The 27,536-nt window shown below is 49.8% G+C and overlaps 1 protein-coding gene across 5 annotated transcripts; it reads right to left on the bottom strand.

The window, feature by feature from the left end:
• Positions 1-227: 227 nt before the first annotated feature.
• Hps1 (HPS1 biogenesis of lysosomal organelles complex 3 subunit 1) lies at positions 228-27,509 on the bottom strand. Of its 5 annotated transcripts, XR_005975301.1 has the most exons (21): positions 27,445-27,509; positions 25,886-26,052; positions 25,456-25,709; positions 17,129-17,266; positions 16,763-16,905; positions 15,598-15,706; positions 13,077-13,237; positions 12,687-12,804; positions 12,073-12,171; positions 11,830-11,917; positions 9,894-9,943; positions 8,596-8,763; positions 8,322-8,501; positions 7,215-7,276; positions 6,694-6,828; positions 6,544-6,609; positions 5,544-5,688; positions 3,086-3,147; positions 2,745-2,858; positions 1,308-1,390; positions 720-852 (listed from the first exon to the last, which is right to left on the bottom strand). XR_005975301.1 is itself a non-coding variant. In XM_041662098.1 (20 exons), the coding sequence occupies exons 3-20, from the start codon at positions 25,570-25,572 to the stop codon at positions 690-692; spliced, it is 2,139 nt and encodes a 712-aa protein (XP_041518032.1). In that variant the 5' UTR covers positions 25,573-25,709; positions 25,886-26,052; positions 27,445-27,509; the 3' UTR covers positions 228-689. The 5 variants fall into 5 exon arrangements, 3 of the variants coding, with proteins under 3 accessions (XP_041518032.1, XP_041518034.1, XP_041518033.1); XM_041662098.1 differs by lacking the exon at positions 3,086-3,147 and having other exon boundaries at positions 228-852; XM_041662100.1 differs by lacking the exon at positions 3,086-3,147 and having other exon boundaries at positions 228-852; positions 11,848-11,917.
• Positions 27,510-27,536: the final 27 nt, after the last annotated feature.

Raw genomic sequence — 27,536 nt, 5'->3', positions numbered from 1 at the left:
TCTCTGGACATACTGCTTTCCTAGGAATGTGTAAAGACCAGCAGAACCCAGTTTTCATGTTGGCCAAAGGAATGGGAATCTCCAGGAGGTCACAGATCTCAGAATCACTGCCCCGGGGCAGGGGATAACAGGCTTGGGCAGGGTGGGACTTAGTATGGGATTCTCCATGTCATCAGAAAGGCAAGAAACACAGGCACATATGGCTTAGATAATGATGAGAACAGACATTTATTGAGCACATACTGCATGTACCTCCTGACCACCCTGAGAGGTAGGTGTTACCAGGTCAAACGTGAAGAAACAGGATTCTCCCAGAGTTGCAGGTTGAGGTAGCCAAGCTTGGACAGCTGGTGGGAGTGCCTTTTATTTGGAGTAGGAAACAGCTCCCCCACTCAGAATGGCAGAAAAAGGGCGGCTTCACACCGCCTGAGCACTAACAGCTCCCTCACTAACAGGTGCTATCCTGGGCACCCAGAGAAGCAGCTCACCATCTCTAACGGCACAGTGCTGGGGGTCAGCAGAAGCGCGGCATCCCCTCCCTTCAGAGAAGGCTTGCTCACTAACCCGTGTGGGAGAATCAGCGAGGGCCTGTGGGAGACCAGGGCTGCTGGGGATGGGAGGAGGCGTAGCTGTGGGCAATGCCTACAAACAAGGTTGCTAGGGATCAGGCAGAGGACAGCACCCTCCACCTAGGGCAGAATCACCCGGGAGGCCTCCCCCAGGCGCCGGGCCAGCTGACTGGCCTGCTGCACCAGCAGGTCAGTGGGGATGACTGACAGGTGCAAGGTCAGGAGCTCGTAGCACCGGATGGGTTCGGAGGGGCGGCTCTTGCTGTAGTAACGCAGGAGCTTCCTGCAGGATATAGGGCAGGACTCAGGCAAGGCCATCCTCAAAGTGCCCACCCCACGGTTCACTGAATGACCTAGACTGTGACATCACCTATGGCTCCTAAGCTCCGGCTCAACTAGGGACACAGTCCCTCTCTTGGGCTCTCTGTCCTTGAACAGTGGTGTTTAGTTAATTGTGTGTGTGTGTGTGTGTGTGTGTGTGTGTGTGTGTGTGTAGTAGTGGTAGGAGTAGCCTGGGGTCCCTACTGAGGTCTTCCCATGCAGTCAAGACTGTGCCAGCAGCAGGACAGCAGGGACTTGAGTGTGCTTCTGGGGGGTTCCTCTCTCCACGTGGGATTCTCCCCAGGTTTCTGTTATCAGGGTAGCCGCTCACTCTTGCAAAGGCTATTGCCCATGGGGAATGTGAGCCTTCGCCACCAACACCTGGGGCAAATGGGGCTCTAGAGGTGTCAGGCTCACCTGTAGTAGTCACCCCCCAGAACTCCAATGGGGACTGAGTCATCAGAGAGGACAGGCACCTCGATCATCTGCAGCTTGCAGCCCTGTGGGAGGAGAAGGAGCAGAAGGTGGGCTCGAGGGAGATGTGAGAGGACCCTGGCAGGGTCCGACTGTGTGCCCTACTCGTGTGCCCTATGCTGTGTGTGTCCCATGCTGGGGACAGCGTCTGTACCTTTTTACCTTGTCTGGGAGGTAGACAGCCACCATCACCTTACACATCGGAGTGTGGTCTAATGCTCAACTCTGACCACACTTTGTAGCTTTTGCTACAAGCATGTGGAGCTGGGTTACTAAGGAGCTCAGAGAGGCCCAGGGGGAGTGACCTGGGGTGGGGTGTTCTTTCAGGGTCTTGAGAAGCAAAGGATTCCCAAAAGACCCCAAGTCTCTGCTTTGGAAGAAATGGGAATTCTTTGGGCAGGATGAGGCAGGGGAGAAACAGAAGCTCTGTAAAGCATGCGCACTGTGCCAGGCACAATCGTGGTGCCTACAGAGTCTCCCAGAGAGGCTCAGGTGGCACCATGAGGCCTGCCCCATAGGGAGATAGCTCAGCAGGGGTCAGGGACACTTCTGAGTGGCCTCCCACAGCTCTGTTGCACCCCACTGCCTTGTGGGGCCACGCTAGTCACCAACTCCTTGTCCCTAGAAGCTCTGGCACTTGGGGGGCACTTAGAAGGGCCCTAGCTCCACCATCTGAGTTTTATTGACCTAGCCATGGTGTTTATCTCCAAAACAGCAGTGTGTCCCCACCTGTAAAATGGGTCAACAAAACCTAACCCCATCATTCCCTCAGGCTGTGAGGGACACATGAAGAAACTACATCACACTACAGTAAGGTTGAGTCATTACCCCAGTGAGTGGGGAGAAGAGAACAAGATCCAGGAAGGGTACAGGAATAGGAGGACAAGAGAAACTAATGCAAGGAGGCGTGATCCTTGGACAACTGGCAGGAAGTGAGAAGGAAGCATTAAGAAGGAGCAGAGGGAAAGAAAGAGGGCGGGGAAGGGAGAGGCAGCGGGTTCCAGTGGCCTGGTACCATGTGGTGGTGAGGTCTACGTACTGCACAGGCCAGTTAGAGACCTGAGCCCTGCTGGAAGCAACCCCTGAGCAGGCTGGCCAGCTGCTTTGAACCTGGGTCTCCCGGATAGCGGGGGTCACGGCAGTTGATATTACTGAAGCAGTAATGATATTATCAGGGCAAAGCGCCTTTTCAGAACAGGGAGAGCTTCCCGTCGGCTCCCATCTACAGCCCTGCGCCCCTGTGCTGTGCCTACCTGCTGCTTGCCAGGGACAAGAGGAGATGAGACAGACAGACGGAAGAGCGCAGAAGAAAGGCATCCAAGGGTTCAGAGCAGTGGACGGCTCTCAGGACCGTCCTGCCCACAGGCTGGGCAAACCCACCATGTCATTCTCGAACCACAGGAAGTAGGAGCAGCGGAAGTCCCCTTCCTGGAACAGCAGTGTGGTGCAGCCCTTCTGCAGGTACCTCCGTGCCAGCTGCACCAGAGCCCAGACCTGGGGAAGAGGAGATTGCTTAGTACCACTCTCATGGCCATGGCCTCCGGATGGCAAAGCAAAGGCCAGAGCCGAGGAGTTCCTGGGAGTTCAGGACTTCTCGGAGGTAGCGGAGCCAAATCACAGGACGAACGTCGGAAGGGCTCTCCCTCCAGCTGCTGTGGGGATAAAATACACGTGGAAATCATGTGGGGATGCCCTTCTGTATGCTGTGAATGTTTCCTTACCCTTGGTTAATAAAGAAGCTGATTTTGCCAGTAGCCAAGCAGAATAGAGCCAGGTGGGAAATCTAAGCAAAGATAAAGGGAAAAAGAAGACAGAGTCAGAGAGATGCCAGCAGCTGCCAGGGAAGAAAATACAGAATAGAAATGGGTTAAGTTGTAAGAACTAGTTAACGATAAGCCTGAGCTAATAGGCCAAACAGTTCGAATTAATATGAAGCCTCTGAGTGGTTATTTTAAAAGCGGCTGTGGGCCTGGGAGGGACGAGAAACCTCCAGTTCTATGGAAGGGCTTCATGCAACTTTACTATACACATGGCCCAGAAAACAGACCAGAAGGTTGTGAATAAACCCACTCGCCCTGGCCTGCAGGACTGGGAGGCAATGGCATGGGTTCTATGCCAGAGGCACTGGGAAGCACACTTAAATGTGCAGTGAGCCCTGAGCTGTGGCGTCGTCCATCAGAGGTGAGGCCCAAATGTAGGTTCACACTGGGATGGCTGGAAACAGCGGCCCTGAGGGGCTTCCTGCTTTAGGCCCCTAGGTTGCCTAGGAGCGGTCTGAGGGAAGGTCTTCTCCCCTTGGCTTGCCCATGTAATGCCAGGGCTGGGAAATGACTCATTCTGTCAGAAGCCTCAGCGGAGAGATGTGGGATTTACTTCGCACTTGACCATAATGTACAATCTAATTAAATCTGCAAGAGAAACAGGAGCCAGCTCCAAACTCCAGAAACACAACCCGACAACACAAAGAGATAACTCTAATAGCTCCCGTCTGACTTGGTACTTGCATTTCTGGGGATCCATGCTGAGGACTTAGGCGTATGCACAGGTGTGTCCACAAATCATTTCTAAGAGTGACCGTCTGGAGACCATCTAAAGGTTCACCCAGCAGGGAATGTATTTGTGAATTATGCTACATCTGCATCACGGGATGGTTGAGGTGAGGCATGTAGAGATAGCAGGAGGAGCTGCACCTGACAGTGTTGCACAGCCCTGCGCCTGCAGAGGGGGCAGCACTGGGATGAACCTAAGGGGGCAATGAAGGGCGATGGCTGAGTCCCCACTGGGCCAGCACAGGATGAGGAGAACTGGTGGCAGGTGAGGAAGGGGGCCGTGCTCTGCACAGCATGTGTGGTCCCTGCTCTGTGAGGTCATCCGTGTTTAGTGACCTGCACCCTTCACACTAATATTACGTGGGAAACAGTATCATCTTCATAACAGGTATTTGAACTAAAAAGGAACTGAAATGTCACCAAACCATGCCAAGACCACACAGCCGGCAAGAACAGAGATGGCTTCACAGTGCTGGCCTCCCACCTCCAGCTTACTTACCTATCATGACACACTTTACGTGGACAAAATAAAATATGGCCTTCTAGGAATGGCAGAGGTTTCCCCTTCTTTCAAGAAGAAAAAAACTACCAGTATGTCATGGAGAAGAGTCAGTTAAATCAGAAGAAAAAGAAAGATGCTTCCTTAGTAGAAATCACCCAGTTTTACACTTGGCCCAGGTGTGGGTGTCGTTAGGGGCAGAGTGCTGGCTCAGTACACGAGTCTTGGGGTCCATAGCTAGCATGACAAAATTAAAGAAATAAAATTGTGTTGTAGGATTTTTTCCCCCCCGAGACAGGGTTTCTCTGTAGCTTTGGAGCCTATCCTGGAACTAGCTCTTCCAGACCACACTGACCTCAAACTCACAGAGATCCGCCTGCCTCTGCCTCCCAAGTGCTGGATTAAAGGTGTGCACCACCACTGCCTAACTCGAATTGTGGGATATCTGTACACTGTGTGAAGGTGTGTTGCTGTGACTGGTGTAATAAAAAGCTGAATAACCAATAGCTAGGCAGGAAGTATAGGTGGTATTTCTGGGAAGAGAAAGGAAAAGGAAGAGGAGGAGGAATCCAGGCATACAGGAGATGCCAGGAGACAGGGAGAGGAAACGGAGGTACAAGATGGAAAGGAGGTAATGCCACATGATAGAACGTAGATTAATATAAAGGGGTTAAGTTATAAGAGCTGGTTTGGAACAAGCCAAAGCTATAGGCCGAGCTTTGATAATCAATAAGAAGTCTGTGTTGTTACTTGGTTGGCGGGACAAACACTCGTTACAGAATTCTGATGCCCACATTGGTTGCCCTGGTGTTCTTTCCAGTTCGGCCGACTCAAAAGATCCTGGCTGAGCACTCACTTATGTCGGGTGCTGACCTGGTTTGGGCACTGTAGATGCTAGGCCAGCCGAGTACATCTGGAGCGGCTGCTAACATGCACTGAGGCTCTCTGGGTAGGAGGATAAGCTGCTGGGCCTAAGGAGCTCACGGCAGATGTACTCAGGCGCACGGATAATGGTGGGTGAGCACAGCAGAGCTACGTTCGAAGCGATTAGCACCACAGAGACCAGAATGGCTTATTTCTCCTGGGTTGGGGGTCAGACCTCAGTGACCTGCCCTGACAAGCAGCAGTTACCTTGGCTTTGACAAAGGCAGCCAGGGGCCCCTTGCCCAATTCAGAAGACATTTTTTCGCTGCTGCTGAGAGAAGGGGCCACCATCTGCCCAGTTGTGCGGTCCACATAGATGAAGTGCACCAGGCCTGGGAAGTCCTCTAGATAGGTGAAGGCCGGAGTTAAGGGGCTTAAACGCCAGCAACAGTGGGGACAGTGGGGGTGCCTTGTCCCTGGTCATGGGGTTTCAGATCTACACAGGTGAGGCTTAGGGGACCACGCTGCTCCTTAACACAAGCAGCTTCTGCCTCCACTAAGGCCCAGGGATTTCATTTCCCTTTTCCCTCAGCTCTCACCCCTCCTTGCATCCAGGTTCTCGGCACCTGCAGGTTTAATATAATCTGCACTCTCCGGGAGGGAAGATGCCATGGTCACAGCTGTGCTTTCCAGCAGCACACACCTTGAGGCTGGTGTGTGAACACAGCCACTTGGCTGACTGCCCACCCCTCACCTGAGAGGTTGAAAACAGACTCCCACGGAAGGTCAGTGGCTTATGGGTAGGGGGCCTTGTGCTTCCTCCTCCTGCTTAAGACAAAAATGCCAGAGACAGCCACAAGAAAAGTTGTTTCAGCCTTCCTGAAGACCATTATAAACAAAACTAGTTCCTAGAATGCACAGATGTGCATCTTGGAAACAGGACACACATTTATGGTGGGCCTTCCTAGAGCTTTTGCTTGCCACTGCCCTGTGACCATCCACGGAGCTCTCAAAGCAAGGAGACTATCCTGGCCCTCATGGAACAGGACTGACGTTCTGCTGGATGGAAAACATGGACACAAAGGTCCCTGAAGACTTCTAAGATAACCCCGGAGCTGCAGGGATTCTGAGATTTCAGTCATGGGCTATCGCTATAGATGGGAACATGGGGCGCCATGGCAGGAGAAAACACATCTAGCTTCCCCTGAGGTCTTGCACCCCGGAAACTCCGGGCTTTCTCGGGCTAGCTGAGGCAGGCAGAGGATATGACACCATGGTGACGTTCCTCCGGCTCTTCACCAACAGGAAATCCTTCCAGTCCAGGAGTCGCTCTCTGGAGAGGGAGGAGACTGGAGCTAGGTGGCTGTGCAGTGCCCTGGCCACCTCCTGCTCCCTCGTGTGTGCCACCCATACTTACTTCATGAGTTTCTGGACTTGGTCCAGCAGGTGCTGGGGCAGGTGTGGGCCTCCCCTGCTGGGGGCAGTGGCCAGGAAGCTGAGCCGGTAGATGGCACACAGTTGTCGCTTCAGCTTTGCACAGGCCTGGAGCAGCCTGGGCAGTGATGCCAGGGAGAGAAACACAGAGCCTCTGGCGACATACCCTTACGGCATGGGAGGCAGCTGCCGGGCTTTCCCGAGTGGTGTTCTTTACCACGCAGCATCTCCTTGATCACAAACCACACCGTTCTTCTAAGTGGGAATGTGACTTGCCTTAGGTGGCACCTGCTCAGTGCTGCATCAGGTACAGCCTCGTACCAGGTCTCGTGTCAGGTTCTCATGTCCCTGGCCTTCATTCCTCTCCAACCTCCCATGGTCTAGCCCCAGCTCCCCGGCACTCCCTTTCTGCCATTTGTAACTCCTTGATCTTCTGTCCCCAGGGCCTGGGGGGACAGCAGCTACCTCTGAACAGCACCCCTTCACCTCAGTGTGGTTACTCACTCCCAGGATGATCCTGCTTCACTTCTAGAAAAGGCCTTGGTCTTAAACTCCAGCCAGGAGCTCTGTAAAGAAGGGTAACAGGTCTGTTCCGGGTGGTGTTCTGCAGGGAGGTCCAAGGGAGACCCTGCCTACATCATGACGCTCCAGGTACACCTGCCTTCCTGCAGCCAAATCTGGCCTTATGGGCAATCACTTAGCAGAGCATGAAGTGAAGGTCACATGGCCTTGACAGGCACAGACATGTGCCCATCAGAGGGACTAGGTGAGTACCTCTGGGGAGCACAACAAGCTGGGGGACTGAAGAGAAGTGGGTGCTGCAGGTGGCCTGAGGATGGTTGGGGTAGCCTCAAGGGATTGGCTGACTCTCCCCAAAGTGAGAAGTCAGCACTGTAACAGTTGTGAGCCACCACGATGCCCAGGGCACCTAGGATACTGTATGTCCGCTGACAAGGTACCATGATATCCAGGGCACCTAGGATACCATGCTGCCCACTGACAAGCTACTACAATGCCCATGGTACCCTAGGATACTGTGCTGCCCACTGACAAGCCACCTGATGCCCAGGGCACCTAGGATACCGTGCTGCCCACTGACAAGACACCGTGATGCCTATGGCTCCTAGGATATCATGTTGCCCACTGGCAAGTTCTGTTCCAGAACTCTGCCACAAGGAGGGCCTTGATGGGCGTCCGTGATGGTCTGGTCACAGAGTTCCCTACATGCTCCGTGCTTGGTCTCCACGCAGTCCTACTCTCCATGAGGCCAGCTGGGAGTGGGCCCCATGATGGGCAGGTTCTGGCTCCACTGCTCACGGGCTGGTCACTCTTGGCTACAGAACGACTATCTAAGCAAGCCCGTGCCCTGTCTAAAGCACTGGGATTACAATTCGAGTTCTGCCAAATTTCTCTAAAGAGGTTCCGAAAATGTCAAGTCCAGCTATTTGGTTTTTAGCATTTAATGAGGCAACTAGGGCCGCAGACTGAGGCAAACATGGACGGGAACCAGAGCTGTGTGCCCCTCATCTAACTGGGGGTGAAGGTGAACTGGGCCCACTGCCAGTCCCGTCTCTTCTCTGAAGCCGGGTACATGCAGCGTCCAGGTCCTACCTGAATCTCCTGCCCAACTCGATTCTTGATAAACTTGTCCATCTTCTGGCGCAGGTCTCCAACGAAGGGCTGGGACCGAAGGGCACTTCCGGGCTCCTGACCCTCCTTCAGCTTCTTCTCCAGCAGGGAGAAACCATCCAGCAGTTGGTACAGGACCAGGGCCAGTGAAGTGTTGGAACTCTGCCAGGGAAAGTGGATGCCAGGATGGAGTGGGGCAACCAATCAGAGGTCAGCAGGCCCCGAAATTTGCCAGGGTGGGACTGCAGCTCGGTACCTTGGTCAGCAGCACCATGGTGATGCCCGGCCACAGGGGCAGGCAGTACATGGTGTGTGGCACTAGGGGACAGTAGTTTTCTTTTACATTGGCATCCAGGAAGATCCTACTGGGGCTGGAAGTTTCTGGGGAGGGTGGCACTAGCCCCTGGAGGGCGTCCTCAGTCGTCTGTGAAGGAGGAAGACCTGTCAGTGTGGTGGAAGAAGAAAGGCCCAGGCTCTTCTATAACTTAGGCCCACCTACCCATGGCTTTTGTTTCTTGCTCAACCTATATATAAGTCACAAGGAGCAAACATGCCTAGCTTCCAGACAACCCACCCAAGAGGTCTCCATTCTCTCTGCTGCCTCTTAACTTCTGTTCTGTCCAATCAGGATTGGATGCCATGATGGGTGGGGGAGGTACGGGGGCTGGGTGGGTGGGTAGTCAGGGGCCATCTGAAGAGACAGAGCTGGGTGAGGAAAGCTCTGCCTTCAGGGAGAGGAAGGAACTTTAACATGCTTGGTATTTCAGTCACCCTCAGAACATTCCAAAGACCCTCCATACTGGGGAAACTGAGGCATAAAATAACTGTATGAACAGGACTCCAGCCTGAGGTGGGGGACACAGGGGCTCTGCGTGCCAAAGCAATCTTTTAGAGAATTAAAGAAATCGTTAGAGATACCACAAACATTTCTCTGTAAGGAGGTCATTCTAGTTATATACAATAGAAAGTGGGAGCCATAGGCTGATTGTTCTGGGAGCTGCTGAACAGACAGTAACATGCGCATGGATGGATTTCCAAGCACCCCCATATGCTGAAGGGCCCTGTGGAGACAGGAGAATGCCTCAGTAGAAAGGACGATGAAGTACAGTGGGCGTCAAGTGTGAAGAAGAAAAATGCACACAGCATGCACACATCGTCACACAGTGTGTGTGAGAGAGAGTGAGTGTGCGTGCGTGTGTGCAAAATAACAAATGACTAGAAGGAGAGCCCTAGAACATTCTCCATCTTCGAGGGGGGACTGAGTGACACCCAGTCTCTTCCGTACTTGACTTTGGTTATTTCTCACATCTAAAAATAAGAAAGATATCTAGACTTCAATTTTTTTAATATTTAAAACTTAAGTTGGACTTTCACTTCCAAGAACGTGGGGGAGGCCATCTACCCTGCTCTCCCCAGCCCTGCTTCCATGCTGAGCTGCACTAGGGAGCCTGAAGGAGGCATGGTGCAGCACTGGCTGGTGGGGTCACCCAGAAGGGAAACCCCAGTCCTCGGCATCCCAGAGCAGAGGTGCCCGAGAGGACACAGGAGACTCACCCGGAGAGCAGCGGTGGGTGGGGTGCCACCATCCAGCCAGAGCATGCTACCTGCCACAAATGTAGAACACAACTAGACACGGTCCCATCTCCCACGCCTGCAGTTTAGGGGGTCTAGGTCACTGACAGCTCAAGTCATTTAGCCCACAGCACTGGGCATGGTAAAGCTATTTCCCGTGACTGTAGCCCCAGAAAGCCACTACTTCAGAGTTCCCCAGTGCCAACTCAACTCTGCATTTGCAGGGTAAAAGCAACAGGGACAGAAATTTCCTGCGGGAACTGGCAGCATCTGGTGGGGGGCACATTCCTCAGACCCTCCCTTGTCCTCCACCCCTCCTTGTTTCTGCTCTCTGTTCCTTCAGGTGGCTCTATGCAGGGAGCAAGGGAGCAGCCCCCCCCCCCACCCCCCCCCCACCCCCGCTCAGTTGGTTATTCACACAGCAAGCTGGCTGAGTACCTATTGTGTGCGGGGAACTGAGGTTGATTTCCATCCTACGGAGCTTGCCAGCCCATTGAAGCTACTATGTATTTGAAATATTGCATGTTTGTAGTATTATCCTCTCTTGCACTTCACTGCAAATAACCCTCATTTATAAGCGCCCTCCCCTCTCGGGTGGCCATGCTTCAGAGCTATGCATAATGCCCTGGCGTGTTCGCACTCCCGTTTACAAATGACTTGCACCGCAGCCATCCATTTGTAAATCAGGTGGTTGGGACCCAGGGATGCACTCGCTCCATTTGTAAGCTGGGAGTGCTGTGCTCGCCAGAACATCATGACCGTCACTGAGGCATACAGACCTGGCCACCCAGACAAGGGGGTGATGGTGGTACCGGGGAGGGTCATGATGGTAAGGTGGTGTGCCGTGAAGGCCAAGGCCATGCAAGGCCTGCAAACACACTGTAGGTCCTGGGATAATTAGTGAAGCTGAAGGTGGCTGGGGACCCTCCCCACCCCCCAGAAACAAGCGCAAGCATATGAATCATTCTGTAACCTCTGGGTCTCCCAGGTGCCCTGAAGCCAGTCCAGACCTAACTAAGGCCCCAAAACACCTCAGTGTGAGCAACTTTAACCATGCGTGACAATCACTTGGGGTCCTTTGTAAAACCCTGCACAGCTCGGCCTAATTAAGTCAGAATCTTAGGTGGCTTGGGAAGAGCCCAGGGGAGCCCAGCTGCAGGTGGGGTTGGAATCACTTTCCGGTTCAGTGCACACCACAGGTCCCCTTCAAGGCACACAGGGCTCACCTGTGCCCAGGTCTGAGCACTGACTCAGCTGTGCTGAAGCCGGCTATGGCCGCTAAGTGCAGCAGGGCTGAGAGGCTCTGGTCCAGGGAAGGTACACAGCCAATCTTATAACAGTCCCCATTGTGTCCCTTCTGCAAAGCCAGCCTTCTGTCCTGTGGGTGAGCCATAGGGTCTCTCCTTTTATCCTAAAATCTCGGTTCTTCCCTGGTGATGGTGACAGCCTAGCTTTTGGCTTAGCTCCTCCTCTAAGCAATATTGTGTATTTAAATGTCAATTTGAATATTAATAGTGTTAATAGTACATTTTTACTACTTACTCACAGATCTTGGAAAAACAGGTAAGGTTAAAAAAAACCCACTGAAACTAGATATTTACACTCTAAAATATGCTTGAACCCAAGTGGTCTATTGTTTAACTTACTAACTTAAATATTAATTGTAATGAAGAGAGAGGAGGCAGAGAAAACACACAGAAGCAGTTGTAAGTGAAGTACACAGAGCTTTGGGGGGCATTTGCACAATCTTAGCAGTGTTTGGATTCAAGCTGGGGTTGAGGGGCAGGGCTGCCCACAGAGCTGAGTAATACCAGTCAGAGTATGTGTGCTCAGCCTTTCACAAGCCACGAGGACACACTAACTCCCAAGACACATTCTCTAGGCTGCCGACTGGCTTCTGCCCCACGATGCCACCCACCCGCTCCATGGGCTTCACCTGAACTCTGCTCGCCTGGGGAAGGAGCAGGTGTGAAGTACTCCTCAGTGAAGGAGACGCTGTCTGTGTCCTGGGAAAGATGTCACACTAGATGAGGGCCAAAGGCCAGGTGGCTTCTTCCAGCTGCTTCGGCTGAGCCCGCTCTCCCGGGGAAAGTTGGGAAGGCCTGGCCTGGATGGAGGCAAGATGGGGCTGCCCTCTTTCCTCCCAGCACCCAGCACGTACCGTCTCCTCAGAACTCCTGGTGGGGCCTGAGGTGCTCTGGCTTCTAACCTGCTGCACTGGGATGTTTTGGCTGCTCAGGGGTCTCCTCTGGGGGAAAGACTGTGAGAACACCAAGGTAACGCGAGGCTGATCTGGCTGCTCCGACAGCTCTGCCTCCCAGCTCTTTATAGAAGCCCTCCTCCCTACCATGCTCTGTGGGCGAGCCTGGGGACATGGCCCTCCAGCTGTCCAGGGTACTCTGATCCTGGAAATTCTGACATGTTGGTATCTGAACCAGCACAACCTGGTACCGCTAATGACACCATCACGTGGCAAAGCTAATAAGATGCTAGGCTCCATGTGGCCTGTCTCCTTTACCACTTAGGTCCCTGCATAAATGACACCACCATGTTCCCGGTTTCCCCACTGCACAGAGAAGGAACTCCAGGCTCTAAGATGGCAAGGCTGGAGTGCTCGGCTCACACCACTAAGGGGAAGATCCAAGCATCGAACAGGACCGACTCCCCAGATCTGCACAACCTCCAGACCGCCCTTTCCAGAAGTCGCCTTCCATCTTAGAGTCGGAGGACAAATGCCCCCCCCCCCCCCCCGTTTTCTTTGTGCTGCCCTGAGACCTGAGGGCTGTAGTCGTCACTGTCATCCTCTTCTGTGGAGTCTTGGGTGGGCTGGAGGTCCTGAACGAGAAGGATAAGCGCCAGGAGGTCTGCCGGGCGCAGGGTGCTTGCACCGTGGCTGCAGAGACAGGGCAGGGCAGCCTGTGAGCATGCCACTTAAACCTTGCTGGAGATTTACAAGGTTTAAAGATTAGCCTATCAACTGGTAAAATCAAAGTTTTACATATGTAAACAAAAATTAGCAATAGACTCTAAGCATTGGTTAGAACCAACCCCAAGAAGGGAGTGGGATGAGGTTTGAGACCCGAGCCTGGAACAGGTCTGGGCTGTCAAGATCCTGCAGACAAGGGTCTGGGAGGGTTTTGGTTAAGGTCAAGGCCCCGGGGTTACCTGGAGTAGAAAGCCAGCAGCTTGCAGTGCACAAGCAGAAAGGCATGCAGGGCCTCCTCGCTGCCCCGCTCGGGGCTGGAGTTGACAGCCTGAACCACATGTCGCTCAAGCGTCTCGATGCTCAGTTCACAGAGCTGGGGGTGAATCAGCCGCTCCACTGCCTAGCCAGGGATTGGCAGCAAAGGAAAGCATGTCAGTGTGTCAGCCTGTGCTGGAGGCTCCATTCCCTCAGCCCATTGGGCACTAAACGCTAGATGCCAGGTATGAGAAGCCGGGAGACTAAGATGGGCGATGTCAAGTCTGTGTGGTTCCAGGCCCTAACAGAGGAAAACAACGTACAGGAAACACGGAAAATCAACTGTAGCATGTGCCAGCCAGAAACACGTGACACTGAACTAGAGAGAAATAGCCGAGACCCACTGACATAGTGTTAGAAGAAATGTCCCTGAGGAGATGACTTTTAAACAGGTAGCGAAGGAACCAGAAAGCATGCCAGACAGAGCAGGGAAGAAGTAGAAGGCAGTGGCTACAAAGGCATGAGCTGAACAGGCAGTCTGGAGAAGTTCTGTCCAAACTAAGAAGGAGAGATAAATCCTATGAACAGTTGAAACGTTTCTCAGGGCTGGCAAGATGGCTTGGCAGATAAATATGCCTGCTGACAAGTCTGATAAACCAAGTTTGGCCTCTGGAGCCCCACAGTGGGAGGAGAGAACTGACTCCTAACCTCTGACCTCCACTGGCATGTGATGGCACCCGTGCATCTGCCCACACTCACACATACATACACACACACAAACAAATGTAAAAAAGTGAAAAGATTTTCACAAAACATTATCGACATAATATAAATGCTGAAGTACAAAGGCATTATTCATCAGATTGTTGTGTCGTTATCAAAGCCTGGTTATATTACAGACTCATCAGAGCTGGGTCTGGACCAGCTGCACCTCAGATATTCAAGAGCTATGAGTACATTATGCCGAACTAGACACGAGGGTTCCTGAGACTGACAGATGGCCCATGTCACCGCTGAATAGTGAGGGAGGTCGTCAAGACAGACATGACAGAGCCGCCAGGTCTGGCGGGTTTGGGGAGGGGTTTGGATTTCATCTTAACTGCATCAGGCCTCTCCTGGTGCCTAAGAAAGAGCTGGCCACGCCATCTTTCTGCTGCCACAGACTTTAGTGGAGATAGTAATACGGCACCAGGCCGCTCTGCTGTGTGTTTAGAGTGTACGTATGTTTGGTTTCCTCTCAAGAGCAGGGTGTATCTTTAGGCATCACAGTGTGGCCCGTCTTCCGGCACACAGTAGGTCTGTTTCTTGGCAGAGGGAATGAGTGGGGCTGAAGGAGGAATGCTTTTGGATCCACTTCCAGTTCACGAACTCTCTTCTGTCGAGTCTCACTTGCTCTTTAGCGTAGCCTGAACTGTTTCACCAATCAGCTTTCATGTCTACACACCTGCGAGAGTTCTTTTCTAAATCTGCCTGGCCATTTTCGAATCTTTTACAATTTCTATTTGTGGTGTTACTTTCCATATCTTCAATTTTTAAAAAGATTTATTTATTTATTATGTATATAGTGTTCTGACTGCATGTATGCTGCATACCGGAAGAGGGCAGCAGATCCCATTGTTGTGAGTCACCAAGTGGTTAACGGGAATTGAACTCAGGACCTTGGAAGAGCAGTCAGTGCTCTTTACCTGAGCCCCGTCTTTTATTAGTTTTATTTTGTATTTTATCTATAATTCCAACTCCTTGGTATCCAAACCTGTTGGGAATTGATTGCCTGATGTCCTGACTCTCACTTATGGTAGCTGAGTTTTTGTGTATCTGACTGTCTTTAACTATGAGCACATTTTACACACACACACACACACACACACACACACACACACACACACACACAGAGAGAGAGAGAGAGAGAGAGAGAGAGAGAGAGAGAGAAACACACCCACCCCCCCCTCTAATTTAATAGTTTTCAAAGAATAATGAGACCTCACAGTATCACTGGGTACTTGTTAGAGCTGAAACTCCACAGCACCTGTTCTGACTCGGCTGAACAAGAATCTGGTGGGTGAGGATGCCCTGCCCTTCATGATCGATCACTCTGACAAATGTCATGAGTGAGATCCACAGAGGGACCCTGTGTTTGCCCTCGAGGGCAGGGAGAGGGTGACTGACCAAAGCCACCTGCCTTGCCTCCTTTTTCTGCTCACTGCTGTCCATTCGAGTTTAAGCTCAATGTGGTTTTCCCTGGGGTGAATGAGGTCAAAGAGGCCATTTTCAGAAGGTTCTGTGATTTATCGTGAGCCCTAAATGGCCTGAAACTCACTCAGAATCTAGTTGTTCACTGTGGGAAGGTGCACTGGAGTACGTTGGGCAGAAAGAACAACAGGACAATTGGGAGAATTTCGGGGTCCACCTATCCTCTTGCCCATTATGGCCAAAACATGGTCTTGCAGCTGGACACCTCTGGTGACCTGACACCCCCGAGGTCTGACACTCCTGGGTCCGAGTCACCTCCACAGCAAAGCCCTGCTCCTGTTCCCGCAGGTGGCTGTATGTCCCCAGCAGTCTCTGGAAGTGCTTCCACACTCGGGCACGCTGCTCCAGGTCAGGGGGGCGAAGCCTGGGAAAGAGCCAGGGAGAGCAGGGGTCAGTGGAAAGGGGTCATCTCTAGCCCTGATCCAAAGACCCTGTCTCGGGTCAGCATCAGAAGCCTGCGGTGAGGCCAGCAGTGCACAGAGAGGCTGTGAGCATGGGCAGGGAACAGAGCTCAGGCCCCAGGGGGAAATGTTTCATTCCTGGGCTCCTTCTCGTATAGATATATAAGCCCACCTGGGGGTGGGGATGCAGCTCAGATAGAGTACTTGCCTAGCATGGGTAAGGCTGTGAGTTTGATCTCCACATTGAAATAGATAATCAATCAATCAATCAATCAATCAATCAATCAATGGCAGCCGGAAGGAGGCAAGAAGGCACCTGCATTTCCTAGGCTTCTGATCTACACAGGACCCTGTAAACAGAGAACCTGGTCTACACTCAGGGTTAAACCAGGGGTATTAGCCAGCCCTGCCACTGTGGCTGTGTTAGGCACCCAAGGCTACAGCTCTAGTCTGTGTCATTGACGCCACAGACTTTAGGACTAAAACAATCTATGAAAACAGTGCTGGCAGATCCAGAAAGTGCCTCATTGATGCACACGTGCTCACATTCCTGCAAAACTCACAGCATTTCAAACCATGTGACTTTTCCATTCATGAGAGCGAACCAGGCAATCCCGATTCGTACTCTTTTGGGTCCGCCTTTCAACCCACCCTTCTCCATGGTCCTTTCTTGCTCCATGGACGGGGTGAAGTGAAGTTCGATGCCACGCTCAGCCACTGAGGCTCTGAGTGTAGGCCCAGTATGTCACAAGGTTGGGGGAACTGCATATTTTTTTCTGTGGAGAGTTTAAACAGCTTCACTGAGAAGTCAGAAGGGATAAGCTAATGACAGCACTGGCGCTGGGAGCACCAGGCTGGGATGCTGCCACTAACACGCTACGTGGTGCTGGGGAGGTTGTCTAAAGTCTCTGCCCAGTTTCCCCATCCGCAAAAATCAGAGTGGATGGTCACCAAGGCCCTTCTGGGCTCTGCTTTTATGGCCCGACTCAGCAGAGGATCTGATGAGATCAGTGACTCACTCCTTCCGGATGAGCTGGCCGTCCACAGTCACCAGCCCGAAGTGCACCTCGAACAGGTACTTGAGCACACACAGCTTCCTCCGGAGGTCCCCCTCGCTCTCACTGTGGTCTCCATTGATGGCGATGAACAGGCATTCTCCAAACTGTGGGCAGTCACAGTGTCAGTTGGTCCCCTGGGGACTCCCTTGGCCTTCCGTCTCAGGGGATAAATACGGGGAGGGCGAGGCCCAGAGGACTCTCCTAAGCTGTAGATTCTGCTTCCCAAAGAGCTGTACAGTCCAAGGCAAGAAAGAGGCACCCGGGCTCCTAAGGACTGGACAGAAGTGGACCGTGGGTGCACTGAGGGCTGCAGGGCCATGCACTTACCAGATGCAGGACATAGAGGTGGTTGCCATTTTCTGTGGAGAAGCTGGTGTATGTGTCTGAGAGCTTCTCCAGCATCGTCATGGAGGAGATGATGACTGGGGCCAGGAGGGTGCTAAGCTGGTCCTCCAGTGCAGGGAGCTGCAAGGGAGCAGACAGAGCAATGCCTGCCCTGTGGGGATGCCTGACATTCGGACACTGCCTACCCCGCAGGGATGTCTGACATTTGGACACTGCCTACCCTGCAGGAATGTCACCTGACATTCTGACACAGACATGATGTCTACAAACAAGGTGGGACACATTCATAGCTTGGACAAGTCTGAAAGTGTGCCAGATACTGGGGATGAAGGAACAAACAAGACCCAGGCGTTCGAGCAAGAGACTCACAGTGTTGGACCTGTCTGAGGGGTCACTACAGCCCTAATGGGAAAGGTAGGAGGAGAGATTGCTCCAGACCTCGTGTGATGACAGGGAGGGTGGGCTCAGACTAGCGACTGTGTGGCTCAGGGTCCAAACTCAGAAGGAAACATTCAAGTAGGTATGTCTGACTGCAGTCACAGGCCACGTGTCCCCACAGAGAAGTGACGAGTGCCCGACACAGAGCCACAAATTTACTTAAAACATGAGGGTAGTTTGGGTGAATTTTCTTTTCTTTTGCAATTCAATTGCATGGCTTATCAAGCATGAACTTGGCAGATACTATCTTGTCACGAGGCCAGAAGGTTGGACAAACCTGCAAGACACTGAGCCACATTTCCCCCCATAGACTCCTTGGAGCGTCTAATTGAGAGATCCGACTCCAGGGAAGTCTCTTAGACACATCCACGTCTACGCCATTTGTAGTCCTGGCCTACCTCGGGGACTTTATTCCCAGAAAACAAACATGCGAACAAGCACGTTCACAACAGCAATCTGAAATCCCAAGCAGGGAAAACCGAGAAATGACCAATCCCAGAGAAATAGCTAAATAAGTACACCTAAGCCACAGTTTCTTAGACTGGAGGTCACGCAGGCTTGACTAACCAAATAAACGGGTTACAAAACATCTGGCAACAGTAACAAGGTTCTGAATGTACAACTACCAAAACTAATTAAAAATAAAAAGCATAAAGGGTCAAAGGCAGCTCTGGTCCTCACACACCAGCCTGCTCTCTGTCTCATGCCATCGTGCCGGGAAACACCAAGGAACACAGCCTTTAAACACCCCAGTGCAGATGCGAGGCTAGTGTATGTTAGGGATTTTAGGTTTTTTTTTTTACTGTACACAACAGTTTTCTGTTTTTATAGGAACATAATGATTTACTTACGGAGGACAAAGACTTAATATTTCTTGTTGCCATTCCTGCGCATATAATAAATTAGTCTACCTCAGACTGTATTGTGTTAGAATATTTAATTTTAAAAATAGATATTGGAGTGATTGACTTTAATTTCATAAAAATAACTAGATAAATTTTGATTTGGTTTTAGGCAGAGTTAAAATGGCAATAAACATACTTCTAGCATTTTGCGCTAATGTTTAGGTGAAGTGCTGTTCTCGGCATTGACAATTATAAAATCAAAATATCAATCAGCTCAGAAATATTGAAGATGCTTTATGTGCTGCAATACCAAACAGTACAGGAAAGTTTAATTAGTTTTTTTTTTTAAAGATTCATTTTATTTTAAACTTGTGTGTGTTGTGTGTGTGTATGGGGGGGTGGTAGAGAGAGAGAGAGAGAGAGAGAGAGAGAGAGAGAGAACACATGCAGGTGCTTGCCGAGGCTAAAGAGGGCAGCAGATACCCGGGACTGGAATTACAAGTGGATATGAACTGCCCCTGTGGATGCTGGGCCTGAACTCGGATCTTGAAAGGAGCAGTTAATGGTCTTAACACTGAGTCATCTCTCCAGCCCCAGGCTTTGGTCTTTTGTAAAAATAAATAAGCACACTCATGCCATTAGTGTTTAACGTTGCTTTTCTCTTTCATTAGTGAATTTATATGTATACAAATAAATTGTTCAATATTTTAAAAAATGATCTATTATCAGCAATTGTCTGATTCCACATTTATTTTACACCTATACGCCAGGGAGCACGTAAAAAAAAATTCTGTCATGCAAAGAGGTTGCAGAAGAAAGTTTCTGAGGTTCTTAGCTAAGGAGAAGAATCCATAGAGCTACTTAAAATATCACTGTTCCAACAACATGGGAAATCCCTCAGACACAGAGTGTATGCTGAAAGGGCTCTCAGTATTTGTTAAATGACTGTCCCCGGCATAGGTAGGAACACTTGCTTGTAATTTATTCAAGTTCTATTGCCTTCCTTAACTGTTGCAGATTATATTGAAGGTCAGTAAAATAATCTAGGCTGACTGCAGTAACTCACCCTACAGGGAGTAGATGTTTCTACTGAGAATATTTTGTGGTGGAAGGAGACCAAAAGTTTTCAATATATAGAGTGTAAAGGAATATTCTTGTATATTACTTGATAAATTGTAAAGTGTGGACATGTTTTTGAATGGCTTTTAACTCAATTTTATTTCTAGATATAACTGTATCAAATAATTGGATAAAGTTCAATCATAAATATAGATTATTTTACACAGTGACAGCTATCTAGGATATACATATATATAATGTATATATGTGAGTGTGTATGTGTATACATATGTATAGAATATCTTTATATTTAGAGAAATAGTTCAGTGAAGATATATTTATCCATATATAAGAATATAATGGTAATATTAAGTATTATGCTTTTGGGTTCTAGCAAAATGCAAAAATGATTTGATAAAATGAAGTGAAAAAAATCAAGAAGTTAAGCTGTGAATTTGGTTGATCCCTGCTATAGAAAAGGTGAAGACCCAAAGCAAGGAGTTAGGAGCTAATGGAGCCCGGTAATGGGCTTGTGAGCTATTCAGAAACGACTCTGCGCTCTCAGGCCCCTATAATAACGACGTTATTCAGCAGAAACTAAGTGTGTTATGTTATGCACACAAACAGAACTCGAGGACGTGTTCCTTTACACTCGCTACTTAGGAACTGCAAACTCGGGACTTTGTTCTTATACCAGGTTTTAATTAGGAGAAAGAACTGAAATATTTCTTTTCTTTTTTTTCTTCTGACTTTTTTTGAGACAGGGTTTCTCTGTGTAATCCTGGTTGTTTTGGAACTTGCTTGGTAGACCAGGCTGACCTCGAACTCACTGAGATCCACCTGCCTCTGCCTCCCAAGTGCTGGGATTAAAGGCATATGGCAACACCGCCTGGGGAAATATTTCTCATAAAATCTCAAAGATTAGATTTGTTAACTTTTAAAAATGAAAAAGACAGGACTGGCTTTTAATTTAGAAAACCGTCCGAATGCCTGTGATCTCTCTTAACAAAGGAAAAGGCACTGGCGATTGATGGTGAGGGTGAAGGGATCAGTGAAGGGCGACAGCTCAGCCAGGCTTTAGCCTCATCCCTGGCTCTGGGGAGCAGCTAGCTTGTGTTGCCAGGACATCATCACACCTCTAATAAAAAAAATTTATTCCAAAATAAATGAAAAAATGCAAAATAAATGACTCTTGTGAAGGCAGGATGGGAATTAAATAAGAGAATATGGTAGCCATTTCTGAGTGATATTAAACAACTATCCGGATGTCCATATACAGGGAAGCTCTCAGTCATACGTTCAAGTGCAAAAAGGGTCATTGGGTCTAATATGAAATCCAAAGCTAAATCTGCCATGGAGGTGTGTGTCTGTAATCCCAGTACTTGGGAGGCAGAGGCAGGAGAATGCAGGTTAGAGGCTGTACCTAACAGAAATAGGGGCTGGAGGTGGTTCAGTCGATAAAGATGCTTGTTACCAAGACTAATGACCCGAGTTTCATTCCTAGGATGGGAGAAAGATCGACTTTCCAAGTTGTCCTCTGAGCACCATAAAGGGGCTGTGGCATGCATGCACACAAACACATAACAGTTAAACAACAAGAAAACAACAAACTCCCAAACCAAACCAAACCCTAAACTATACAAATTCCAGGAGAAGATATGGGGAAAATTCTTTGTGATCTTAAGTCAGGCAAAGATTTCTTAGATGTGTCAACAAAAGCATAATCGGTAATTGCAAAAATGGAAGATTGTGCTATCAGAAATAAAAATGCGTGCTCTTTTAAGGTACTCTCTCTCCCCCTCTCTTTAAAAGCTTTTGAAAGAAGCTTTTACTTATTTTATAGTATGAGCATTATAGGAAACAAAACGAGAAGCCAAAAACCCCATCACAAGCAGCTCAGCCTGACGTGTCTAGACCCTGCCAGTGTGCATACATTCAGGTGATGGAGCTCATGCAGCATGTACCACGCTCTCCTCACATTGTGAATATTCACCAACTAAAAGCCCCACACTACATGAGTATTTGATAACTAAGAATACACCACACCATCTCAGTCTGTCAGACAAAACTGTAATCCTGTCTTCCTTGGTAACAAAAATTTCATAGAAGACAAAAATGGCAGCCAGCCTCTAGACAGAAGTACTGGCGAGGTTACAATTAAAATTCTGCATTCCCTCAATGCTCAGCTTACAGGGAAACACAAAGCAGTGGAGCACACTAAGTACAGCATTTCTAGGTTTATCAGATCTGCATACTAAAACATGAAGAAGCGTGTTCCGGCTTGATAAATGTATTCCTATGGAGTACTGAAGATGCACCTATGGCAGAGGTGCGGCAGCGGTTCTCAGGATGTCAATCTCAGCACAGCACGGCACTGCAGTTCTCACCCCGCGAGCCTCCCTTGGCCCCTCCATAGTCAGCCTAGCAACAGGAACTCACACTGCCCAGACACGGCTCAACAATTCCATGTTCAAGAGGAATCCTTTCTGCCATTTCTACCATATTCACTAGCTATACTTTTAACCACATGCTCTCCTTTACGACATTTAGAAAGTTCAGATGTTGTGGAATGAACTTTGTGCACAGCACACAAAAGCACCTGTCCAAACACATGCACACATGGATCCCTGGGTACAGCTGTAACTGCTTCTAGATGTGGTGGTCCTAGCTAAGAGCTCTTCCCTCATCCGTCCTCTTCTCTGCACAACTCCAGTTCAGGATGATGCTGGTGAGAGTATTACCAAGGCCACCCCCAGAAGACAGCCCTCTTTGAAGGCCTCTTAAGAGCATGAGAGGAAATGTTTGCAAAAGAGGTCTAATTAAAGACATGTTCAAACTATGTAAGAAATTCTAAAAACTCAGTAAGAACAACTTGAGAAAACTGATCTGTTGTGGGATATTTGTACACTGTGTGAAGGTGTATTGCTGTGATTCGTTTAATAAAGAGCTGAATGGCCAATAGCCAGGCAGGAAGTATAGGTGGGACTTCTAGGAAGAGAGAGGAGGGAGGAGATAATCCAGGTGCAGGGAAGGTTCCAGGAGACTGGACAGAAGAAGCAGTATATGATACGATGTAGATTAATAGAAATGGGTTAATTTAAGTTATAAGAGCTAGTTAAAATCAAGTCTGAGCACTGGGTGGTGGCGGCGCACACCTTTAATCCCAGCACTCAGGAGGCAGAGGTAGGCAGATCTCTGAGTTTGAGGTCAGCCTGGTCTACAGAGTGAGTTCTAGGATAGCCAGGACTGTTGCATAGAGAAGCCCTGTCTTGAAAAGCAAAACTAAAACCAAAAACCAAAATAAACAAACAAATCCCCCCCCCCAAAAGCCAACCAAACAGACAAAAACCACAAGCCTAAACTAAGGCCAAGATTTCATAATTAATAATGTCTTCATGTCATTATTTAGGAGCTGTCTGGCAGCCCAAAGGAAAGTCTGATTACATTGATCAAATATGGGGAACGATATGGCAAAGTAGCACATGAAAAGCCTCCCAGAGTTATTAGTCACCAAAGAATGAAAAATAACATATGGGATTCTAACCAACATCTATCAAACTGGCTAAAACTAAAAAGAATGAATAGCAAGTATCAGCTAGGCTCTGGGCAGTGGCTGGTGGGATATAAAATGGTAGCTACGTCTTCTGTGGAGAGCTGGGTGTTTTTCTTTTTCCTTTTAGTGCATTGGTGTTTTGCCTGAATGTATGTCTGTGTGAGGGTGTATGTATGTCTGTGTGAGGGTGTACGTATGTCTGTGTGAGGGTGTACGTCTGTGTGAGGGTGTATGTCTGTGTGAGGGTGTACGTATGTGTGAGGGTGTACGTCTGTGTGAGGTTGTATGTCTGTGTGAGGGTGTATGTCTGTGTGAGGGTGTATGTTTATGTCTGTGTGAGGGTGTACGTCTGTGTGAGGGTGTATGTTTATGTCTGTGTGAGGGTGTATGTTTATGTCTGTGTGAGGGTGTATGTCTGTGTGAGGGTGTACGTCTGTGTGAGGGTGTATATATGTCTGTGTGAGGGTGTATATATGTCTGTGTGAGGGTGTATGTCTGTGTGAGGGTGTACGTCTGTGTGAGGGTGTACGTCTGTGTGAGGGTGTACGTCTGTGTGAGGGTGTACGTCTGTGTGAGGGTGTACATCTGTGTGAGGGTGTATGTATGTCTGTGTGATGGTGTATGTATGTCTGTGTGAGGGTGTACGTCTGTGTGAGGGTGTACGTCTGTGTGAGGGTGTATGTATGTCTGTGTGAGGGTGTACATCTGTGTGAGGGTGTACGTCTGTGTGAGGGTGTACGTCTGTGTGAGGGTGTATGTATGTCTGTGTGAGGGTGTACGTCTGTGTGAGGGTGTACGTCTGTGTGAGGGTGTATGTATGTCTGTGTGAGGGTGTACGTCTGTGTAAGGGTGTACGTCTGTCTGAGGGTGTATGTATGTCTGTGTGAGGGTGTACGTCTGTGTGAGGGTGTATGTCTGTGTGAGGGTGTCAGATCTTGGAGTTACAGACACTTGTGAGCTGCCATGTGGGTGGGTGCTAGGAATTGAACACAAGTCCTCTGAAAGAGCAGCCAGTGCTCTTAACTGCTGAGCCATCTCTCTAGTCCCAGAGCTAGGGGGTTTCTTAAGGAGTACAAGGGCTGGAATATGCTATGAATATGTTTTGTTACTATTAGTTATTAAAGAAGCTTTTCGGCCAGTGGCTTAGTAGAGTAAAGCCAGGCAGGAAATACAAACAGAGGTACAGAGAGAAAATAGGCAGAGTCAAAGGTACGCCATGTAGCAGCCAAAGGAAAAAGCCACCAGCCACCAGTCAGAACCTTACTGGTAGGTCACAGTCTAGTGGTGAGTCACAAATGAATAGAAATGGGTTAATTTAAGATATAAGTTAGCTAGAAATATGCATAAGCTATTGGCCAAACAGTGTTGTAATTAATATAGTTTCTGCATGATTATTCGGGTCTGGGTCTGGGTGGCTGGGAACTGAATGAGCAGTCTCTGCCTACATGGAGAGATGGCTCAGCTGTTAAGTGCATTTGCTGTTTTAGCAGAGGATCTGGTTTCTAGTCCTAGCACCCACATGACAACTCAGAGTCATCTGTAACTCCAATTTTAGGGGATCTGATCCTCTCCTCTGGCCTCAGTGTGTAAAGCATGCACAAGGTGCACAGATACACATGCAGGCAAAACACCCATACACGTAAAACCAAAAAATACCCACCGAGTCCCAACCCATGTGAAGATGTATGTTCACGGCCAATGTGTGTATGTAACCAAAAGCTGGAAACGGCTAAATGTCCACCAAGAGGGGAAAGAAGAAGGGAATTGTGGCCCACGGATATGATGGGATGCTGCACAGAAAGGAGAGGACTAAGTGACTGCGAGATGCTAAGATGGATGAAGACACAACAAAGAATCTGCTGAGTGAAAAGAGCCAGCCCAAACCAAACACAGCACAAAACGAAACTCACACACACAGTGTGTGAATCTTCTAGATAAGTCTACAAAACACACTCATCCGGACAGCAGGGTGCTTACTGGTTCTTTAGAAGTTACGGCAGTCAAAAAGGGCTTACAACTTTTGGCATGACAGGCAGTTCAGTGTTTGTGACTGGATCACAGATATAGACACATTAAATAAGTCATATACTTTAAGTCTAGTATATCTTAATAGAGCTGTTACGAATGCATGGCTTATGCGGATGCCAAGCTTTTGGGGTAAGAACCGGCTATCAGGTTTCCCTGATGTGCGGGTAAAATTGGCCTCCTTTCCCCTCACTGGCCTAGACCTCTGGTGAGGTATGAAATCACAGTACTGAGAACATGAAAAGGCTGCTCTGCTGTGCAGGCAACTCAGCCCTCCTGATAGCCAGGCATAGGCCCTGCCAAGCCCTTCTGTGGGCCAGGAGGAGGCTCTGTAGGCTTTGCATGGCTCCTCTCCCACTCCTTCCTGAGACAGCCCATCCTGCACTTACCTCCTCCTCCTCATTCTCTGACTGCCTGAACTTCAGCCTGAGGCTCTCCTCAAACTCCTCATCTGTCCAGTAGAAGAGCACCTCCGCGCCTTCAGTGGCCACCAACACGCACTTCATCTTCCAGGGAGCAGCAGAGCGAAGGTCGTATGTGTGAGTCCAGCCTGAGTAGGAGCCGCAGCCCGTGGGACATTCACGAAGCCCTCTGCTGAACGCCAGCCACCGCCGCGAGAGCCATTCTGGGGTTTCGTTACACCCTAATGAAGTAGTGGCATCAGGGTTGGGGCCAGGGAAGGTAGGTGAGTAAGAGAAGCTGGACAAAGCCCACAGTGATTCAATCCACTACCCTCATTCTGCTTTCCACAGCCCCAGAGTGGGTGCTGCCCACTTTTCCATCTCCCCACGCCAACCCCAGGAGAGGAAGATCATTTACCTTGGCAAGGAATACTGCAGAGTTTCCAAGCAGCTAGATTCCGGCCAGTTCAGGGAAGAGCAGAGCATCCTTGGTGTTGCAAATGCTTAAGGCAGAGAGGGTGTGAACGTGCGCAGAGACGCTGGTCCCCACCGCAGCCTGTTCCTGAGAGTGGACAAGCTGAAGGGCTGGAAAGTCACAGGTTTCCCCACGGTGGGGAGCATGAGCTTGGAGAGCCCTTTATGTGCAGCAAGTGTCGATGACATCCTTACTAGTTCCCACCTCCTCTGCTGCAGGAGAGGTCTGTTCTATACTCAGTGTCACTCAAACACTCAGTGTCTCTGAGCAGCCCCAGGGAGCTTGCTGAGAGCCAGTGATAGGAGCGAGGGACAGGAAGGTGCCATAAACTAACAAAAAAGCATCAGGGTTTGGTTCCGGTTTGGGCTTTCCCATGTCACATTCAAGTCTGAGCTTCAAACTCCCACTGGGAGACCAAGGTTCGAACCCAAGACACAAGGAGACCAAAATCCTTGCTGCATCTTCCTCCTGGGCCTTCCTCCTGGGTTTCAGGGAGAGTAACCCGGAACCAGCTAGATCACAACCTCAGCGCATAGGCTCAGCTTAGGGATAAGAATGGTGTTTGAGTTCAATTCCCAGCAACCACATGGTGGCTCACAACCATCTGTAATGAGATCTGGTGCCCTCTTCTGGCCTGCAGGCATACACACAGACAGAATATTGTATGCATAATAATAATAATAATAATAATAATAATAATAATAATAATAATAAAGGTGTTTGGATGTCATTCCTATTTCCCAGCTTCAAATGGCAGGAGAAACAAACTCACTCCAGAATCCTCCCTGTTTTGATTAAAAGGCAAGAAGAATCTGAAGCCAAAGAGGAAGGTTCGCTCCTGGGGGTTCAGCATCTTCTGCAAAGAAACTCTGAGCCTGGCTGCACCACCCTCAGACTTGGCCTCGATGACAACTTCCTGGAAACACCGGCAAGCTTCTTGGTGGGCATCAGGCTTTACTGCTACAGTAATTATCTTCAAAGGCTGCAAACCTCACTTTCTAACTTTTGTTCTTATATCTTGCTCTAAAAAGAGGGAACTTGGAGAAGGGCCAACCTGAGAAACTCTCCTGCATCCGCTTTACCACCCGAACCACAGCAAACTGCCCCTGTGGCCTCGTCCTGTCTACCACAGTCCAGTGAGGGCTGGAGGCGAGGGGTGGGGACTAGAGCCCGTGATGCTCCGACAGGAACAGCTAGCCTAGGACGGAGTCTCTCTGCCCGTGCCACTTAGCACCGCGTCACGGCGGGACTCCGCCCAGGAGCTGCTTACTTAGCACTTCAGCAATGTCCTCTCAAATCCTCACGCCCCCTCCCCGACTCTCCGAATTTCACGGTGACCAGGGGACTAAGGCCTGTCTTGTGGCGCCCGCTCCGAAAGAGCGTGAGACTGATGCCGTTCCCAGGGACTCCCGTGCCTCTCCGGGCTGGGAGGCCTGAGCGGCGGAGGTGCCCACCGAGGGGCGACCCAGGGAGGCTCTCGGACACCCGCGATGTCAACATACCAGAACCGCCGCTCTCTGCGTCCAGCGTGTAGCCAGCCAGCAGCGCGCTTCCGGGTGTAACCACGTGACCCAACCACATGACCGGGGCGTGT

Source organism: Microtus oregoni, unplaced genomic scaffold (genome assembly GCF_018167655.1).
Source record: "Microtus oregoni isolate MIOR12 unplaced genomic scaffold, Mior012 000012F_ref0000307, whole genome shotgun sequence".
Taxonomy (NCBI): Eukaryota; Metazoa; Chordata; class Mammalia; order Rodentia; family Cricetidae; genus Microtus; species Microtus oregoni.
This window is presented reverse-complemented; position numbering and strand designations above follow the sequence as displayed.

Coding starts and splice junctions, on each gene's coding strand:
- Hps1 (XM_041662098.1), bottom strand. CDS start 25,572: ATGAAGTGCGTGTTGGTGGCCACTGAAGGCGCGGAGGTGCTCTTCTAC. Junction 12,805..13,076: donor CTGCTGGCTTTCTACTCCAG/GTAACCCCGGGG, acceptor CTGTCTCTGCAG/CCACGGTGCAAGCACCCTGC. Junction 11,918..12,072: donor CCAGGAGTTCTGAGGAGACG/GTACGTGCTGGG, acceptor CATCTTTCCCAG/GACACAGACAGCGTCTCCTT.